This window comes from Podarcis raffonei, chromosome 9 (assembly GCF_027172205.1).
Source record: "Podarcis raffonei isolate rPodRaf1 chromosome 9, rPodRaf1.pri, whole genome shotgun sequence".
NCBI classification, from domain to species: Eukaryota; Metazoa; Chordata; class Lepidosauria; order Squamata; family Lacertidae; genus Podarcis; species Podarcis raffonei.
The window spans coordinates 65,694,143-65,710,919 of NC_070610.1; the positions used below are offsets into that span (position 1 = coordinate 65,694,143).

Consider the following 16,777-nt stretch of genomic DNA (forward strand, 5'->3'; position numbering starts at 1 on the left):
CCGGGCACCCGGGGGCCTCCTCCAGTCCGGCTCGACACATTGCAAGCCAGCTGAGAAGAGGGGAAGGGGGAGGCGGCGGAGCTCGCGGGCTCTGCTGCTGCTGTTGCTCCACAGGTAAGCGAGCCAAGCCCGGGACTGGCTGGCTGGGCTCGCTTACTGAATGGCCATTTGGAGCTCCGGACCGTTCCGGCCTCTAAGCCGACCCATTATGGGGCGCTGGGGTGAGGGGAAACTCGGCGAAAGCACCGTGCGCTTCTGGCTGCGCTTTTTCCCCAACGAAGGAAGGGGATTGTTTTTTGGAGAACCGGTTCTGAAACGATTCGCACCTATAGCCTCGCCCCCGCCCCCCCGGCGAAAAGTTCGCATGGTACGCTCCGCCTTCCCTTAAATGGACATGTTGTTTTGTCAAGGGCGACGGAACGGGGAGGGTTGGCTCCGGGAGGAATGGACAAGCCCGGCTGCGGCGAGCCTATCAGAAGGGGAAAGGCGCGCGGCGAGAGCGCACACGCGGACGCCCCGCCTCGGAGGTGGAACGGCGACTGAGCGCTGCCAAAATACAAATTATTCACACACACACACACACACACCCCTCACAATGTACAAGCACGCACCAGGCGGGACACGGAGTTCCCTCCTGCCTGGCACTGCTGGCCTCCGCGCAATGCGGGGCGCGCGCGGATAAGAGGCAGCCGGCGCCGCCGGGTGGAAAGATACTGGCAACTTTTGATGGTGCGGTGGGCACAAGGGGATCGCCCTCGGGCGCTGCTCCGATGCAGAATCACAGAATGATACAAGTCGGAAGGGACCCAAGGGTCATCCAGTCTAACCCCCTGGGAACGCAGGAATCTCAGCTAAAGCATCCATGACAGATGGCCATCCAACCTCTGCTTGAAAAGCTCCAAGGAGAGTCCACAATCTCCTGAAGGAGACCGGTCCTCTGCCAAACAGCTCTCACTGTCAAAAGTATTTCCTGGTGTTTAGTCAGAATCTCCTTTCTTGTGACTTGAAGCCATTGGTTTGAGTCCTACCCTGCAGAGCAGGAGAAAACAAGCTTGCTCCATCTTCCACGTGACAGTCCTTGAGATATTGGAAGGTGGTCATTCTACCTCCTCTTTTCTAGGCTAAACATACCGAGCTTCTTCGACCATTCTTCATAAGGCTTGGTTTCCATCACCTTGATCATCTTGATCGCCCTTCTCTGCACACATTCCAGCTTGTCAACATCCTTCTTAAATTGTGGTGCCCAGAATTAGACACAGTATTCCAGGTGTGGTCTGACCAAGGCAGAATAGAGTGGTGCTATTACTTCCCTTGATCAGGACACTATACGTCTTTTGCTGCAACCTAGAATAGTGTTAGTTGTTTTTTTTGCTGCTACATCACACTGCTGACTCACATATTGGGCACCCAGTGTTTCCTTACTTCTGGAGTGGGGGAATCATACTTTACCCAGGATTAGTGGGTCTTTTGGTGGGTAGAAAGAGGGCCTTGCAACAGTTAAATAGCTTGCACTCTGTGCAAATAAAAAACCAGAAGCAGAGGTGTGTTCTGTTCTTTGATCCCTGCTTCTGTGTTCCAATTAACTACATATTCAGCATGCACCAATGGTTCTTTATCCCACTTTACAAAACAGAAGTGTAACTTAACACAAAAAGCTCTTGATGAAAGCCAGGTTTTTGGTTAGGTAAAGGTAAAGGGACCCCTGACCATTAGGGTCCAGTCGCGGATGACTCCAGGGTTGCGGCACTCATCTCGCTCTATTGGCCGAGGGAGCCGGCGTACAGCTTCTGGGTCATGTGGCCAGCATGACTAAGCCGCTTCTGGCGAACCAGAGCAGCGCATGGAAACACCGTTTACCTTCCTGCTGGAGCAGTACCTATTTATCTACTTGCACTTTGACGTGCTTTCGAACTGCTAGGTTGGCAGGAGCAGGGACCGAGCAACGGGAGCTCATCCCGTCGCGGGGATTCGAACCGCCGACCTTCTGATCGGCAAGCCCTAAGCTCTGTGGTTTAACCCACAGCGCCACCCGGGTCCCTAGGTTTTTGATTATGTTACCCCAAAAATGTACCAATTTTCAGGAGTGCAAGAGTGCTGCTACACGTTTCTAGTCCTTATAGGCATAAGGACAATTTGAACTGAAAGAGGAAATGCCTACTGAAAATTAAAAGCCAAAGGTGGTGGTGGGTGAACTAATTTTTTCACTGGCCAATGTGTCAGTGCCCTGCTTAACATCTTGCCCCTACACAGAACAAGTAAATATTTAAATATCTCTCTGCATCCTAGGAAGAACATTGGAGTAAGAGGGGGAAGCTCATCCTGGGCATCGGCCAAAGGTGAAGCAGCTGCAGGGTACTGGACTCCTCCCTGACAGAAAAAAGCACTTATAAGAAACATTGCAACTGAGAACTACTTTGTTGTTTTTCATCATCCCTTCCAACTGCTTTTCCTTTTGTGTCGTGGGTTGTACACTGTTAAGTCTGAGAGGGGAAACTGTCTTATTATTAATTGTTGTAAGATGCTCTGAGAGCCTTTTCTTTTTGGTTAATTAAATTATACAAAACAACTAAATTACAAAGGAAAATCATGCAAATTAGTTCAGTGAGCATAATTGATGACTGGTTGCAGAATTCATTTATTGAAGCACATAGTTGTTTGTTTTTTCTTTGAGGGTATATGCATACCCCTTGCCAAACAAAACAAATGAACAGAGCAGTCACAATGGAAATTATGTTTTGCAGATTAGGAAGCAGGTTGTGAGGTTTTAAACTGTGGGGGATTTTAGAGACCTGTAACTCATCTTTTTGAAGCAGGGAATGGGGCTTGTGATGGCTTCATATTAACGCTATTTTGAAAGAATGTATGTGCTGAGCTGGTGGAGCGGCCCAAGGGATTTTGTACACATTCAGTTCCCAATATATTTTCCAATGAGGAAATGTTTCTCACACACGGCTTTTCTTACAACCAGAAACAGACTTAGGTATCAATTCTGCATAAATGGCCAAAAGAGAAAAGGATATTTTGAGGGGGGGGGCAGTGCAAAGCAGACAAACTAGGCGGCCTATTGCACAGAGAAGGCAAGCAACCCAGAACATCTGATCTCCTCTTGATTTCAAAGTGGAGGCATAGATGAGCTAAAAAATATATTAAAACAAAGGGCAAGAACTGGTGCTTCTTTTTATCTACAAAGGCTGCAGGGAAGTCAGTAGTAGGGAGGGTGAGGGTGAGTAGCAGATAATCAAAAATCCCAAAACAGAGTTGGTCGTGTAAAACAAAGATATAAACCTGCTCAGCCACACACAACAACGTGCACACACACAGAGAGAGAAAAGATAGCAAACTAGGAAGGAGCTAAAGTAAACTTGGGAGCCTTTCCTTCAGCATAACAACTCCCTAGGCAAATCAGCAGAAGTTGAGACATCCTGCAACCCAAGAAACACAATGTAATTGCTGATGTGCCATACACAGGATTGTTTGTAAGCTATCCATTGCTACCCTACCCACTAAAATAACCCAGACACCCTTCATTCATATTCATTTGTAAGTTAAAGAGCTTTGCAGCCATTGTTTTATAGATAGATACACCCCCTACACACACACCCTTAATAGCCAACACATCTTGGGCAAGCACTATGGAGAAGCAGTAAGTCTGGAGGCAGGCCTTAAACAAAGCTGAAAAGGGGCCTATTAATTAACGAGATGTGCCTTAACAGCCTCCATTTATATCCCAATAGATTCCTTTGCTGCGGGAGGTGAAAGGGCTCAGCGCCCTATTGTGATTCCAAGTGCATCAAGCATGCAAGCTAGGGACTTTTCATTCGCAAGCAGACCTCTGGCCCCAGTCCATGAATTGTCCCATTGAGGGAGGCTTCAATAGCCCTCCACAGTCACCCTACTGTACAGCCAAAATAACCAGATTCCCAGCTGAGACTGCAGATGTGCCCTTTTTACCCATTACCTCAATAACAACGCACAGGGATTTTTCTGCAGGTCTGATGTGCATGGCATTAAACATCCCACACTTCCCTCCCAGAATAAACTCACATATGGGTACCAAAATACCAACACAACCACAGATTCACCCATCAGCATTACACATCCATAACTCTCGCATGCAAGGCACAACCGTCAAGGCATCCTTGATTGGATCCTGCAGAGTCCTGTATACTGGGCAGCCTCATCTATGCTATGAACGAATGAATCTTTATTTGCGCCAGCCTTCGTCCATAGCAATAAAACAACAATACAATATACAAAGAATAGAAATAAAAAGTCAATTATATAAAATAAATGTTAGGGTTTTGAATCAATAGTCAAATAGCGGATCTTACTCTGATTGCCCCAGCTAAAAACCTTGCAACTTTTGCTGTCACCTGCTCATCTTGATCTGCCAAGAGAAAGGACATTGTGGCAGTGGTTGGGTGACCCGGAATGGACAATAAAAGAGGGGTGATAATCTCATTCCTCAAGTCTTTATAAAGAGTGCAAGCCAGAAGGGCATGCACCACCAATTTGGTAATACCGTCTCCACAGGGACATAAGCGTTTTTCATGTGGAATCTTTTGGAATCGTCCCTCAAGTACAGCTGAGGGAGATACATTCAATCCTGTGAGAGTAAAAGCACGTCTATATTTTCTAATTGCTAGGTTATGCAGATAGGGTGCCAGAGAGTCGAAATGGGAAGGTGGAAAATAGTCATACCATGGGCAAAATTTCCTTATTGTGGCCAAGTTGTTCTGACGCTCGATATCATTTAGGCGCTGGCAAATGAGACTGTTTGCTTTACTAAAACCCAAAGTGAGTACAGTAGCTGTTGTGGTGATAAACCACAAGAGTGAACTTTTTGATAGACAATTTTAGTCCAGGAGCTCTTGTGACAATCTTGCAGCACTAGGGATATTAGACCAGGGAATTTCAGTTTAGGCATCTAAGAGAGACAGTACCCATGTAGCTCTGGTATTCACATGCCCAAACTATCTCGCCAGGAGCCACTGGGAGGGATGACAATGGCCAAGGCCCACCATTACAACAGCACCAGAACCAGTCACGAAATGGAGCAGAACCAGTCACGAAATGGCGGCACAGAGATGGAGCCCGTTGTAAAATGGCCATGCAAGTAACTGAGCTGAGTAGGCCACTCTTCCTGCAGGGCACTGGGCAGCAGGTAATTGCAGCCCACTGGCGCTCCTTGCAGCCACGCACAATGACAGCCTGACCCACACCTCACAGGTTTGTCATGAGGATAAAATGGAGAAGGGAGAACCCTTCCCCGCAAAGGAAAGAGGCTGCTGTGGTGGGTTTCCTGGCAGCAACTCTTAGGATTCCACTATGTTGCATGTGCAGAAGGCCCTTTTTGGACTACACCACAGCCCAACTAAAGTATAGTGTTTATTAGCAGTATGTGAGACAGGGTAGTGCGCTGGCTTAGACGGACGGATTTGAATTTGAACAAGACCCAGGTTCAATTTCCAAAATTAAGGTGACTCTGAACCAGTCACCCTGCTCTTGGCCTCAACTGCTTCTCAGGGCTGTTGCAGAGCAGATCTAGAGGAGGGCCCATACACTAACAAGTTGATCAAGGTCAGGGAAAAACCCATAACGATTTGAGCCAGGTCTGCGTGCCAAGAGGAGAAACGACTGTGCTGAAAAGCTATAATAATGTGAGCGGCAGTCAGTTCTTCCAACCCACAAGCACTATTTAACTGGGGAAGATAAGGAAAGCAACAGCAATTAGCCTATATGGAAAAGGAGCGAATGCTACCATCTACAATGCAGATAGTAAATGGATGTGGCTTTGGTCCTGCTTACTTGAGGCTACACCTCTAATCATTTGATATATTAGTATTTATAGATTGTAGAATACACATATACACACACTGGCTGAAGTGGAAATTGGGGTGTGTGGGGCACTGGGGGAGGGGTAGTTCCTCTGGTGGGGACACGTCATGCTCTTCTGTGGTAGTTTGTTCATCTTTGGTCCCCACTCAGCTGTGACTCCTAGAAGCTGTCAGCAGGCGACAGCAGCCACAGCCCAGGAATGGCTTTGACTGGCCAGCTAAAACCAGGAGAGGGTAGCCGGTCTTGGGGAAGGGACTTAACCTGCATGCAAAAGACAGGCTCTGGCAGATTGAGCGGACGGGACCATTAGTGGGGCCAACAGTCATGAAGGCAGTTTCTGCAAGTGCTGAAGTGAGGGGCAGATGGGGCTCGTTAACCTGGGAAGGCAGACCATCTAGAAGAAGGAAAACTGACCTTAAACCTCTGCTGCCTTGCAAGACAACCCTACACAAATCCCTGAGCTGGTTGGATGGTGCCTTGTACACCTCCCTCCAGCAAATTCTGCAGCCAAGCTGGTGCCAAATGTATTGGGCAACATCAGCAAAGCCAAAGGGGGAGCCTTGTCATCTGGGCAGCCCAGGATGTCCATACGCACAGCCCAGGCTTGTGCCCCAGGGAGATCACTGTGATGCTGCTAACACAGTGGTTTGACCCCACCCCTGGAGGCGCACTCCATTGTCTCTCGAGACAAGATACCAGCCAGAAGTGGCACTTCTAGATCTCTGTGGTATTTGTGCACAACTTTATATTGCTAGTCTATCTGATGTATTTATGATAGGTTTGTTAGCAAACAAGTGGTTTACTATAACTAGGAGTAGAAATACTGTGACGCGTGGGGGGAGTTATCCATAGTATTATGATTTTTTTTTTAAAAACCTATTCCCATTTACCAGAAATTGCCAACTACCTTCCAGGCATTTTTACTCAGCAGTAAGTCCCAACTCCCAACTAAGTACAGTGGTACCTCGGGTTAAGTACTTAATTCGTTCCGGAGGTCCGTACTTAACCTGAAACTGTTCTTAACCTGAAGCACCACTTTAGCTAATGGGGCTTCCTGCTGCCACTGGAGCACGATTTCTGTTCTCATCCTGAAGCAAAGTTCTTAACCCGAGGTACTATTTCTGGGTTAGCGGAGTCTGTAACCTGAAGCGTCTGTAACCCGAGGTACCACTGTATGTGAGTTTAGGATTGCACTGTTATTACTGCAAAACCCCTGTAACTGTCTCAGAACCAGCTTACAGATTTCTTTGCCACCTTTAGGTGTAGGGGGAGAATATTCCCTGCAGCACCTCACAGGATACTAGGGTGAGGTTTCCACTTGTGGGCAGAGCTGGCTATGATGCACCATGACAGCTGCCCTTTGAATAGTGTTTTTCCCAGGAGACTGCCTGTTCTGCCTGGATGGCTGAGCTAGACTTAGGCTGTCTGCAATGTAAATGCAAGGAACTCCTGCCAAGAGCTAGAAGAATGAATCTAGGAGCCGTACAGACCACCCTTCCTCAGCTAGCCTATCCTGCAGGTAGCATCCTCCAGGCAGACATTATCCGAGCAGCTTAATAATTTTGCTTTAATTGTTCTACAAGCAGCAGCTAGCTTCTGCAGGGAGACAAATTTAGCACACACAGAGGCTTATATGTTCCTGTTGGACTTGGGAGAACAATTCAGCGAGAAGGCAGGCTATAAAGAGTGTTAACGACCGTGATTTATATACCAGCTAAACAAAGGCAGAATCCACAGGCAGGACGGCAATTTGCTCTTCAGATTCACTACAGCTGTCAGATTCATTTTTGATGCAATATCTGATCTGGGGTGAGAAAGCACTGCCTGTTTGGATAGTGCTAGACTAGACTCTGCAGGAGATGCATTATTTTATTTCTCGGCTTTGAATTGTGGGTGTGGGTGCGCTTTGGGAACATTAATGAAAGGGAGTGCACATTTATCTCAAATCACCAAAAGCTTCAAGAAGTAATTTAGAAGAGGCAATTGAGTCAAGTCCTTTTGAACAAGTGAGATCACCCAGCATATTCACTCCCAGGTTAGCATCCCAGACTGGATCAGTTAGCTTCATGCATATCTCCTCATCAGTAATTTCCTACACTGTTGCCTCACTGGTGAAAGGGTCCATAACAACAGGCTAGAGCACTTGTTAGCTCTTTGAGGCCAGGAGACTTACCTATATTTGCACTATACATATAAAGCAGCCTCATACCACTTTAAATGGTCACGGCATCTCCCAAAGCGTTCTGGGAGCTGTAATTTGTTAAGGGAGCTGAGAGTTGTTAGGAGACCCCCTATTCCCCCCCCCCACAGCTACAATTCCCAGAGTTCCCTGGGAATAAGTGATGGTTAAACCTCTCTGAGAATTATAGCTCTGAAGGGGCAGGGAACAGAGATCTCCTGGTGGCGCTGCGGGTTAAACCACAAAGTCTAGGACTTGCCGATCAGAAGGTCGGCGGTTCGAATCCCCGCAACAGGTGAGCTCCCGTTGCTCGGTCCCTGCTCCTGCCAACCTAGCAGTTTGAAAGCCTGTCAAAGTGCAAGTAGATAAATAGGTACCACTCCAGCGGGAAGGTAAACGGTGTTTCTGTGCGCTGTTCTGGTGCGCCAGAAGAGGCTTAGTCATGCTGGCCACAAGACCCGGAAGCTGTACGCCGGCTCCCTCGGCCAATAAAGCGAGATGAGCGCCGCAACCCCAGTCGGCCACAACTGGACCTAATGGTCAGGGGTCCCTTTACCTTTACAACAACTCTCAGGCCCCTTAACAAACTACCATTCCCAGGATTCTTTGGGAGAAGCCATGACTGTATAAAGTGGTTTGATATTGGTTTTACATGTACAGTGCGGACAGGGTCCTAGTCACCGAACCACAAATAAATTCCTTCTGGTATAACTGGAGACATCCATTTTGTGGTGGTTTTGCTCTAACTGGCCCACCAGTGCCGATTCCAGTACCTCTATGATGTGCCCCAAGATCCCATCTTGTTCCCTGACCATTTCCTCCATTTTCACTGTTCAGAGGCAAGCGCCATTGCTTATGCAGCCAAAGCAACAACGCCCACGCAGAAGAGAGAGGAATCAGCAGACTCAAGGGAACACTAAGATCTGCAAAATTCCATTTTTTTAGGTAGAAAAAACCCTGCTTCAGAGTGTAGGAACCCCAATGAGCATGTATAGCGCTGTCTGACTGCTTTGGGGGTGGAGAGAAAACTGGATGGAAGTCAGGATGAAATAGAGTATCCTGGAGAGGGTCACTGAACAGGAACACACCACAGAAGTCCCACTTCTGCTTTTTAACGTCTAACTAACTGCTGCTGACAGGAGAGATCACCATGCACTGTTTTGGAGCACGGCGTCAGCGATATGCTGAGAACACCAGCTCTAGTTTTCTTCCACCTCGGACTCTGTGGCGGCAGTAAGCACCTTGAACAGGCGCCCAGACAATACTACAGGTTAGAGGGGAGTTAACTGAAACTCAATACGACTTGTTCCCCCCCCCCCCTTGTGCCTCTTACATTGTCACGCTGAGCACACTTAAGCTGGAAATTTGACTATAAGGGATTGATTAATCCGCAAGCGCAGCACCACTTTTCTGGCTGTGGAAACGCAGCTGTGTTATGGGAGCAGCATTTGACCTCTTCCAGGAACTAAATTTCTCCTTAATCCCTTTAAAACCTGATGAAGCTGCATTGCTGGCCATGTTTTGACAAGGTTGCTCCATGTTGCTTCACTTAATTTACATAAGCCAGAGGTGGCCGGTCTGGGAACCAGATGGAGATCAGGTGGCCCCAGATGCATGTCACAGGAACCTAGGAAGCTGCCTTAAGACAGATTCTGACCATTGGGTTCGTCTGGGCTTGCAGCAACTCTCCAGGGCTTCAGACAGGCGTCTCTCCTGGCCATACCTGGAAATGCCAGACACTGAGCCTGCCTTCTGCATGCCAAGCATATGTCCTACTGCTGAGCCACAGCCCACCTTATAATAATAATAATTTATTATTTGTACCTCGCCCATCTGGCTGGGTTTCCCCAGCCACTCTGGGCTACTTTCAACAAAGATGAAAAATACATTAAAATGTCACACACTAAAAACTTCCCTGAACAGGGCTGCCTTCAGATGTCTTCTAAATGTCAGGTAGTTGTTTATCTCTTTGACATCTGGTGGGAGGGGGTTCCACAGGGCGGGCGCCACCACCGAGAAGGCCCTCTGCCTGGTTCCCTGTAGCTTTGCTTCTCGCAATGAAGGAACCGCCAGAAGGCCCTCAGCGCTGGACCTCAGCATCCGGGCAGAACGATGGGGGTGGAGGCGCTCCTTCACCTTATAAGGGGTCAGTCTCCATCAGTGCTAGAAATTAGCCAGGTGTGTTTTCCAACTGGCACGGGTCTAGTTGTGGAGATCTCTGAATGCTAGGTTGGTGACAGACATCACCATCTGGCTGGCCTCTCCATCTTTCTTAAGCAGGTAAGCAAAAGGGCTTATTTCTTGCATTTATATTCCACCTTTCTCTCCATGGTTCACCCCACCCCTCAGTTAATCCCTACAACGACCTTGCGAGGTAGGCTAGGAGGCTGTGACTGGCTGAAGCTCACCCAGTGAGCTTCATGACTGAGTGGGGATTTGAAACCTGATCTCGCAGGTCCTAGCCCAATCCCCTAACCACGACACCACCCTGGCTTCCTAGAGTACTTCTGCTATGGGGCAGCTATTTAAATTAAGTAAGTAAATAAATACGTGGAGAGCAAAATGTCTCTTAGAGAAGGATCCGGAAGCTTCAAAACTCATTTTGGAGGGAAGATGGCGCCAAGACGTTAGGCGACCATAGCCTAAGTTGAAGGTGCCATTTGGTAATCAGCTTATATATCTGACTCCCCATGGCATCATCCAGCACGAAGGGCTTACTATTATGGAGAGCATGCAGCTGATACAGTGCTGCATACATATATGAATATTTGAAGACAAGTTTAAAGCACACACACACACACACACACACACACAGAGGAGTCAAATTGCATACAAAGTCCAAAGGGGACACGAAAATGTGGAATTTCTCCATGCCTTATAAATTTATAAGACTTCTCCATTCCCTGGCAAGCGAAACGATAGCCATTTCTTCCACCCAATGCTAGAAAATTAATACAATGCCAACACATTTTCAAGTTGAAGTTTATTCACAATCCACAGACCTTCGAATGGTTTTCATGGCTTCAATGGAAGTTGCCTTGAGCACCTTCCATTAAAGCTGAAGAGGTGACTCAAACGTTTTTATAGACACTCAAGAGAACAAGATTACAAAATGCAACTGCCTTTCTTGATTGAATCAGGAGACAGACAGAATTATCTTGGGGCAACCAGTGAGCCATTGTTGATCTAATCTATTTTACAGGTTGCCTGTTCTTCTGAATAGCCCTGCACTTGAGAAGGCCACAGCCAATTTCTTTCATGTGACAGTTCTAGAAAAAACTGGGGTTCGCTTTTGCAGCCCAACTCCTTAACCAAAGACCACCCACAAAGCATCATACATGTGTCACAGAAAGAGGCATGACTTCTCTCCTGTCAAGATACCTGATAATGCTTTGATGATTGCATTATCTGGCCATTCTTTTGAGATAGTATATACTTTAGTTCTAGAAACCAGGTCACAGGCCTACTCAATTCATGAACAAAATATGCCCTTAAGACAAGATTTGAAGGATTTTTAAGTAAAAGAACTATTAGGAAAGGTTTCTCTAAGATATTTCATTCTGCACAGGAAATATTTAGAGTCATTAGGAGAGGTAAAGTGGCTTTTGGGGCTTGTTCTGTGCGCTAAAATAAAGTGTAATTTTCCCTCAGGGAATATTTCCTAAATTTTGAAGGGTGAAGGACTGGTTTTCCATGAAGTGTGTGTCTGCTATGTGTGTGCACCCTAAAATTTTATACCAGGAAGCTGAAGTGGGAAATAAGGCATATTTCTGTTTACAGCGACAGGATAATCCATGCCCTGTGCTTGTTGCACAGATGCAAAGTGCAAGACAAAACTTGGAAGCCCTAAGCAATGTCTCTTAAGACCAGGGGTCAGCAAACTTTTTCAGCAGGGGGCCGGTCCACTGTCCCTCAGACCCTCAGACCTTGTGGGGGCCAGACCATATTTCGGAAAAAATAATAATGAACGAATTCCTATGCCCCACAAATAACCCAGGTATGCATTTTCAATAAAAGGGCACATTCTACTCATGTAGAAACATGCTGATTCCTGGACCATCCGCGGGCCGGATTTAGAAGGCGATTGGGCCCCCAGATCCGGCCCCCAGGCCTTAGTTTGCATACCCATGCTTAAGACTTTAAAACAAAAAGGAAGCCCAGGACACACAAACAAAACCTGAAATACTGGGAGCAGCTCTCAGATGCCTCTAGCAGTGCCTCACTAAGCTAGTTCACACAGTAAGCTACAGTAAGCTAAACTATGGCTTCTCTATGGGCTTCAAGAGAGCATCTTGCAAGTGCGCTTTGCTCCGCTCCTTGCTTGTTTTTACCAGATTGGGGAGGAGCAAAGTGCCTCCAACTCTTTTCCAGGGACCCACCAGCAATCCAAGGTTCAGCTTAGCACACTGGTTCCCAAAGTGCTGCCTGGGGGGCAGTGGAGGCTGGGTGATGTAAATGACTATGAGACCGTGAAAAGCCCTTATCACAGGATCAAGTCCTGTTGTTGAATTAATGGAACGAAATAGTTTTAATTGGATAAAGGTGCAATTAATTGTTACTTGTTATTGCATTGTGATCTTCTTCAGTGGGTCATGCAAACCACTACAGTGGTACCTCTACTTAAAAGTCTGTAAGTAGAGCGCTGCTTCTGTGCCTGCGTGTGATGCAATAGAGCACTCCTGCGCAGGTGCGAAGCGCACAGACCTCTTCTGCGCGTGCGGCGAAACCTGGAAGTATACACTTCCCGGTTTGCTGCGTTCGCAACCCAAAAATCTGCAACATGAACCTAACGCAACTAGAGGTATAACTGTATTCTGAATACAGTCGTACCTTGGGTTTTCGAACAGATTAGTTCCCAAACATTCTGACTCCCAAACATCGCAAACCAAGAAGTGACTGTTCCAGTTTGCAAACTATTTTTGGAAGCTGAACGTCCGACGGGGCTTCAGATTGGCTGCAGGAGCTTCCTGCAGCCAACCAGAAGCCGTGATTTGGTTTTTGAACATTTTGGAAGTCGAACGGACTTCCCGAACGGATTCCGCTCGACTTCCAAGGTACAACTGTAATGCTTTTTATAGAGGGCATTGGGAAACAGCTTATGGAACCAAGGGGGTAGTGGAACAAAAAAGTTTGGGAACGACCGGATTAGCATGTCATCTGAACCAGGACCTGTGGTTAAGCTGTTTCCCCACTAAACATGAGCAGCAGCTAAGGCTGTTCTTGGGTACCACTCATAGTTAGCACAAGTCCCAGCTCAGATTACCTAGGCTTAGGCTCAGACTTAAGATGCTGCACAAACCAGGCCCCTAAATGGGCCCAAATAAACTTTTATTATGTTTTTGAATATGCTGGAAGCTGCCCAGAGTGGCTGGGGCAGCCCTGTCAGATGGGTGGGGTACAAATAATAGAATTATTAAATGATTATTATTGGTGTGTTTAACAGTAACCTTTTGTTCATGCAAAGACCACAAAACAAGGTCAAGAAAGCAAGGGCCTCTCTAGAAGAGAATAAGAAGGGTTTGGATTTGATATCCCGCCTTTCACTTCCTTTAAGGAGTCTCAAAGTGGCTAACTTTCTCCTTTCCCTTCCTCCCCCACAACAAACACTCTGTGAGGTGAGTGGAACAGAGAGACTTCAAAGAAGTGTGACTAGCCCAAGGTCACCCAGCAGCTGCATGTGGAGGAGCGGAGACGCAAACCCGGTTCCCCAGATTACAAGTCTACCGCTCTGAACCACTACATCACACTGGCTCTCTAAGAGAAGTGGATGGTGCCCTCACCCTAAATCCTACCTGTTCCTGGTGTTTGTAGAAGCCATCTTGACAATCCTCTGCAAATCAGCTCATCTGGAAAGGAAACATGAGTCATCAGCCAATCAGACTTCAGTTTTATCACTTTTTGAAGAAGATCACACGTCACTCATTATATAGCATTTGAAAATTGCAGAAGCTCTTTCAAATATATTCTTGTTGCTCCCTGCAGCAGCAGTAGCCTTTATTAGCACAATGCCTTTATGACTAACAAGTCACAGAGTAGCAAACAAGCTTTCAAGCTCACCACCCCCCTTCTTCAGGCTAATTACTAATCAAAAACTAAAGCCAAGAGTATACTGTATAAGAAAAGGGTTGTCCCATTTGTCTTTGGTGTAACATGAGAACTCTTCACTGCAAACACAGTCTAGCCTAATTAAGTCTGGGCAAAACCTCTTCAATTCCAGCTTGAGTATTACAACAAGGTTTTCATAATTCATTCTCTCTCTCTCTCTCTCTCTCTCTCTCTCTCTCTCTCTCTCCATCTTCTTTTCTTTTTTTCTCCTTCTTTGCTACATGTCCAACCCCAAAAGCTTGCTCATTACTTTATGACTTTTCAATTGATCCCAACAATTGCTTTTCGTGCTTTCTTATTTTGTCTTCTGGTTTTAAAATCATGTACAGAGATTTCTGCAAGTCCTGCTTCTTAGACAGGTCACTCTCCCTTATTCTCATTGTAGAAATGAACAGCTAGAAAAGGCGACTCCAACAAGCCTGAAGCAAGCCTCGAAACTTCATTTCTTAGCAGGGGTTTCCAAACTGTAGACCACTAGTGGCCTGTGGTGTGTCTGTAAAAATGCAATTTTAAAAAACGTGCAAGGATTAAAGTTGAGAGAATAAGGAGAAGCAGAGGAAGATGCAGTTAAAAAGATGCTCAACTGTTACATTCAACAAGTGTACAATCTATGTACACAATCAGTTTAGCTGTACACTCCTACAGTAATTCAGAAGGCCCTGTATACCTGAAGGAGCGTCTCCACCCTCATTGTTCTGCCCAGACACTGAGGTCCAACTCTGAGGGCCTTCTGGCGGTTCCCTCACTGCAAGAAGTGAGGTTACAGGGAACCAGGCAGAGGGCCTTCTCGGTAGTGGCACCCACCCTGTGGAACACCCTCCCTTCAGAGGTCAAGGAAATAAACAACTATCTGACTTTTAGAAGACATTTGAAGGTAGCTCTGTTTAGGGAAGTTTTTAATGTTTGAAGTTTTATTGCATTTTTAATATTCCGTTGGGAGCCACCCAGAGTGGCTGGGGTAAAAAGGTAAAGGGACCCCTGACCATTAAGTCCAGTCGCGGACAACTCTGGGGTTGCGGCGCTCATATTATTATTATTATTATTTGTGAGTCTACTTCTGTGTATGTAACAGGCAAGCTATGTATGTGAGCAAGCATACACACTTTCACACAAAGACTTGTGCAAGTGTTGAGACAGCCAACACCTGTGTTCAGTGTAATGTGTGAACAACTCTAATGGAATAATTATCAAAATAAATACTGGGAACTTTAAACATGCTCTCGATTCAACAGCTCTGCAGCAAGAAATAGTCTTTCCTTCCCTCTTCTGGTTCTTTCTTTCTTTATTATTTCTCTCTCTCTCTCTCTCGCTCAAAAAACAACAACAACACACACACACACCGGTCTTCTTACACACTTAATAAATTTAAGGTGCCAGTGGGTTCTTTCAAAGCAAAAACGGGAAGTTTCCACTCTTTCAAGTGGTTTGCTAAACCCCAGCATTACTTTCAACAGGGAGCTTCAAAAGCCTGGAATTCACATTTAACACTAGTAATGCTTATAAACACAAAATAGACATATATATTACAGATAAGATTCTTTGAACGAGTCCCTGCGGCTATTATGATTTAGTTAGTGCTTCCTTCCATGTACTAAAAGACACGCAGAGAGTTCTCTCTGGAACAGAAGGAGTGGGGAACAGAAGTCTGCTGCTAGAACTTACGAAAGCGCAGGAAAGAAGATAGACAGGATGGGGCTGGGACAAATTCTAAACCACCAAGGAAGCGTTTTATTATGGGTTGGGAGAAGAAAGGCCAGGCTCCCAGGGCTCACCCAACTGCACTAGCAAGTCAAGCAGCGACTAAGGTAGAATGAAACTGATGCACCTTATCAATTGTGTTTGGTTTGTTTGGTCTGTGTTTTGTTAAAAATAATTAAAAAGCAAATGGAGGGGAGTATTTTGTTGTGAGCGCCTTTATGGAAGCCTGCAATCCAAGACCTTGCAATAGGACAGGTAAAAAACAAAAGCAGCCTCTGGCAACCTGGTGCTTTCGGACAACACAGTTTGCCATTGTGATGCTCTTCTGATGTTTTATACTACAACCGCTTGTTTTGCCCTACATCACCGCAAAGGATTGCATTGAAACATTGCTACAAACATTGCTACAGATGAAGTGAAATTAGCAAAACAAGCTCACCAATGTTTGCAAAACATTGAGGCAGTTATACCGTTCGTCACTGGAACCAAAGTTTTATTAGGCAACGTTTGTCGATATAGGGACACCGGTGGCGCTGTGGGTTAAACCACAGAGCCTAGGACTTGCTGATCAGAAGGTCAGCGGTTCGAATCCCCGCAACGGGGTGAGCTCCCATTGCTCGGTCCCTGCTCCCGCCAACCTAGCAGTTCAAAAGCACGTCAAAGTGCAAGTAGATAAATAGGTACTGCTCCGGCGGGAAGGTAAACAGCGTTTCCGTGCGCTGCTCTGGTTCGCCAGAAGCAGCTTAGTCATGCTGGCCACATGACCCGGAAGCTGTACGCCGGCTCCCTCGGCCAATAAAGCGAGATGAGCGCCACAACCCCAGAGTTGATCACAACTGGACCTAATGGTCAGGGGTCCCTTTACCTTTACCTTGTTGATATGCTGTTAACTTTACCATTTGGCATGCCTAATTTGTAGTTCCAGAAAAACAGTAAAGAGCCTGTGCAAATCCACCC

At 46.4% G+C, this 16,777-nt stretch overlaps 1 protein-coding gene and 1 long non-coding RNA gene across 6 annotated transcripts in view; one reads left to right on the top strand and one right to left on the bottom strand.

Annotated features, from left to right (window-relative positions):
- The window catches only part of AFF1 (ALF transcription elongation factor 1), a 146,857-nt gene that overhangs the window by 125,106 nt on the left and 4,974 nt on the right, over window positions 1-16,777 (bottom strand). For all 5 annotated transcript variants that reach the window (XM_053404126.1, XM_053404127.1, XM_053404125.1 and 2 more), the window contains exon 2: window positions 13,810-13,863. In XM_053404126.1, coding sequence (XP_053260101.1) covers window positions 13,810-13,835 — 26 coding nt within the window. In that variant the 5' untranslated portion in view covers window positions 13,836-13,863. The remainder of the gene's footprint in view (window positions 1-13,809; window positions 13,864-16,777) is intronic.
- LOC128421399 (uncharacterized) lies at window positions 313-2,571 on the top strand. The gene is made up of 2 exons (XR_008332301.1): window positions 313-367; window positions 2,287-2,571. It is a non-coding gene; the product is annotated as an uncharacterized LOC128421399 (long non-coding RNA).